General features: G+C 40.7%; 1 protein-coding gene across 6 annotated transcripts in view; it reads left to right on the top strand.

Moving 5' to 3' along the window:
* The window catches only part of LOC147616411 (uncharacterized), a 2682-nt gene extending 1231 nt beyond the window's left edge, over positions 1–1451 (top strand). The window contains exons 3-5 of one of the 6 annotated variants that reach the window (XM_086777484.1): positions 122–214; positions 408–467; positions 779–1451. In XM_086777484.1, coding sequence (XP_086633610.1) covers positions 122–214; positions 408–467; positions 779–1222 — 597 coding nt within the window. In that variant the 3' untranslated portion in view covers positions 1223–1451. Of the gene's footprint in view, positions 1–118; positions 215–389; positions 468–778 lie in introns of all 6 variants that reach the window. The other 5 variants (XM_086777482.1, XM_086777483.1, XM_086777480.1 and 2 more) reach the window with 5 other exon arrangements.
* Positions 1452–3929: the final 2478 nt, after the last annotated feature.

Here is a 3929-nt window from a genome sequence, read left to right as displayed (position 1 = left end):
CTTGTCTGCTGTGATGTTTAGTGTTTTGAGAGACTGTTAGAAGCAGAAAGAAATGCTAGAAGCAAAAAATGGTTGCATGTTTAACAGAGAAGGCAAACTTCATTTTTTTGGATGACAGCAGACCAAAGGTGATTTGGATGTGAAGCAGAGTGGACTCAGTCTGATATTTACAGAGCATCTCGACAGTGAGCAAGAAGGTTTTTTGTTTTCCAAGGTGAGTCTTCTCTTAAAACATTCCAAAAGGTATCAAGATCACTTAAAGAATTTGTCTGCCAGTGATTTTTACTTCACTGTAAACTTTCAAGAGCCAATTAGAAAGCAACAATGTATAGGCTTTGTTTTTCATCACAGACCTTGAGCGCTCAGAGAGAGAAGTAAACATTTTCCAGGCTTGTTTGGAAGGTAAGAGGGAGAAATGCAGACTCCAGAGTCTACATGCTGTTTTGGCACAACCAGAGCAAGCAGAGGTAGAAATGAAGAATCTACGGGCTTCTTGAGCAGAGTCTACAATTTTAGGCATAATCAGAGGGAGAAATGAAGAGTCCACAAGCTTGTTTTCTGGTTCAATTGAAACGTAAAAGAGTGTATTGAAAGCTTAACACTTCTTTGATGTTGCATATTAGCTGTTTGCAGGTTTTCTTAGCAGTATCATAGGTTTTGTAAAAAGGGACAAACGAGCATTGTGAAGATTTGTTTTTCTGCTTCACTGCAAACTTTGAACATACCCAGAAAGGAAGAAACAATAGTCTCTACATGCTCTTTCCATATGTGTGTGCAGGGTGAACCTGTCATTAAGGATTCAACGTGCCCTGAAAGCTTACCGCCAGGGGATTGTAGCACATTGAAGAAGTCCAGCGAGCAGGACGTATCAAGCTTGTCTCAGTTTGAAACAGCTGTGAGATCATCCTCAGATCTGAAGACTGCATCCTCTGCTGTGCTTGAGGTGGCACAGCATGCCATCTCCACACTGCCTTCTTCAGAAGCTACAGGATTTATGGAAGCTGCAATGGCTGCACTGGCCAAGGATGTCCTTGCAGAAAAATCTTCCCCCACTGATGATTCTCAGCACAGTACAGTTTCCCAACCAGCTTCTTCATTTGCATGGAAGCTGTCAGGGCACGCTTTCCTTATTCCTTCCCTGTTAGTTCCAACAGTTCTTTGCATCATCTGGTATGTCTCAACTGTGACTCTGGATAACAGCCACTACTTACCCCCAACCTGACATATGGGGTGTGTATAGGCATTGAAGTGAATTAGCTCCTTGCTTTGCGAAGTCTTCATTTTCAAAAGAACAATCTCTTCAGACAAGTTCCTACGAGTTTCATGTAAATAGAGAGAAAGAGTAAAAACTCCATGGATAAGCTCCACGTATGTGGTTATGGGCAAGGTTCATGTGAACAGAGTGAAAGTAGTCATTGACAAGTTCTATACTGAATACATAGTTGCCGCAACCCAGTCCCTTGTAATTTAGTAGGTAATTGCCATAATGAAAAACAAAAACTCAGCAACCAAAGGGCAATCCATGTCTTGTCTGTTGCTATTGCAAGTAATTAGTAGCATCAAACCTTTATTGAACCTTCTTGAGCACCCATTGCCATCTTTGGTGAATTGAAACTCCAAATCCCATAGACATTCCAAGAATTCTGAAGATAGAGCCTTTGGGATAATTATGCAACCTTGTTCTGAAAGCCAAGTAGGGGGTCGTTTGAGAAGAGTTTGATTCCAGTCTTGCTGTGGTTGATGAAAGATCTTAAAGCAAGGCAAAAGATCGAAAGGAAACTCCAAAAAAGAGGAAATGGATTGTTGATCATTATGGACCATACTATTGGTGTCATCAGTAAATTGTTGAAGGCAAAGTTAGCCTGCATTGTTGGGGAGGTGGATCCCCGTGAGGGATCTTGACTTGATAGCATCATCCACTAGTCACAGCAGAGCATCTCTAGTTGTGGAAAATAAGAGGGGAGTAAGAGGTCACCCTTGTCTAATTGTCTCTTAAGGCAAAAGGCCTCCAATAGGTTACCATCAATGGCAACTCCAGCATGAGAATTACCGACCAGAGTTCTTATAAATCTAATGAACTGGTGCCCAAGACCCATGTCATGGAGGGAGTGAAGAATGAAATCCCATTCTAGTCTATCATAGGCTTTATCAAAATTAATTTTGAAGAAGATGAAGTCTTGATTATATTTTTGAGCATGTTTAAATACTTTCCACCAAAGGGCTATGATGGCATGTGTAGGCAGTCTCCTAGCCAAGGATTTGGCATAAATCTTGTAGGCTATGGATAACATGGTGAGAGACCTGCAATTAGCTAGGATTTCCTTCTCCTCTCCTTTTTTATGAATTAATTTAATAACTCCCTCATTGATGGTTGGATAGAGGAAGGCACCAAAATGATCTGCTTCCTTCCAAACTTCCAAATAAGGGGTGAAGAAGCCACTCCTTTAAAGGTTTTATAAAACTTAGTTGGGAGCCCATCTAGTCTTGAGAGGGTTAATAGTGGTATTGAGCTCTTCAATGGTGAAGTCCCCCTCTTTAATGGTGAAGTCCCCTTCTATCGTGGCATTTATACACTTGGGGATAGCTTTTTTTCTGTATGTGACTATATGGGGATAGCTTTTTTTCTGTATGTGACTATATGGGCACATGCCTCTAACCTCTTCTGTCGTGAAGTCCCCTTCTATCGTGGCATTTATGCACTTGGGGATAGCTTTTTTTCTGTATGTGACTATATGGGCACATGCCTCTAACCTCTTTGGAGATCTAATAGGAGGGAAAATAAATATAGCAGCACAGAATCTCTGGGCCATTTGTAGATTTTCTTCAAGGGTTTCAGCTCTGATGCCATCCTTGTTAAGAAGGGACTCTTTTCTTGAGGATATTGAAGAATACTTTTGAAGGCCTATCAACTTTCCCTACATAAGTGAAGGTTTTGATAGCTGATTTCCTCCTCTCACTTAAGCTTAGCTTTGACTTGAAGCAGCTCATCTTGAAGTTGTTCTATCTCTTCATTGATCAGTTGTTCCAATTTATTAACTTGAGCATACTTCTTATCTCTTCTATTAGCCCTAATTTTGGTGATCTCTTAGTTTGATAGCAGAAGTCTAGGCATTAGCCAAGGATTTCCATGGGTTGAAGTTGCTCACCCATGTTTTCTTAATGCCTGATTTAACAGAGGGAAGTTGGAAGATTTTCGGGTCAGAGTGGAACCATCCTACCTTGACCCCATGGGAGGTCTTGTTTAGGGTTACATGGATGGGTTTGTGATCTGAGAGTAAGATATTAGTTAACACCTTGGCTCTGTAGCTAAGATAGGCATTGAGGAGACTGTTGGTCATGTAGCACCTATCTAGTCTTTCCTTCCTCACTTGATCCCCTGTTTTGCCATTAGACTAGGTGAAGGAAGAGGATTGATCTAGATATCGATAAGATCATGGAATCCTTTACATTCAAGCCATCTTTTCTTTTTTGTGCCACGGATCTCTACACCTTTGAGCTAGAACCTATCTTGGATATTTTCCACCATGTTGAAGTCTCCCACTAGAATGATAGGGGATTCGAAGGAGATCAGGGAAGTCCACAGACTTGGTCTAGCTAGAAGGGCGAGAGGCATACAAGGAGACAACTATTATTGCCTCTTGTCCTATCTCTAAAGAGATGGCTATCCATCTATGATATATATCTTGAATAATACACTTAACAAAGGGGTAGAGATCTTGTTTGTTGCTTAAGCACCGTTACTATGAGAGTGGTCTACAGAGAACCATTTATGGTCTCTAGATATAATCTTATCCAAAATTTCCCTAGCTTCTTTGACTTCGTGTTGTAGACCTATGAAATTTTGGATGAGATTAGCTTTGCCATAATTAATCTTTAATAACATGGGGTCTTGACTGGTTGGTCAGACCTTTGGTATTAAAGATAAAATT

This window comes from Cibotium barometz, chromosome 38 (genome assembly GCF_041138505.1).
Source record: "Cibotium barometz isolate CiBa-2024 chromosome 38, ASM4113850v1, whole genome shotgun sequence".
NCBI lineage: Eukaryota > Viridiplantae > Streptophyta > Polypodiopsida > Cyatheales > Cibotiaceae > Cibotium > Cibotium barometz.
Note: the sequence above shows the minus strand (reverse complement) of the source record. Positions and strands in the feature narration are given on the sequence as shown.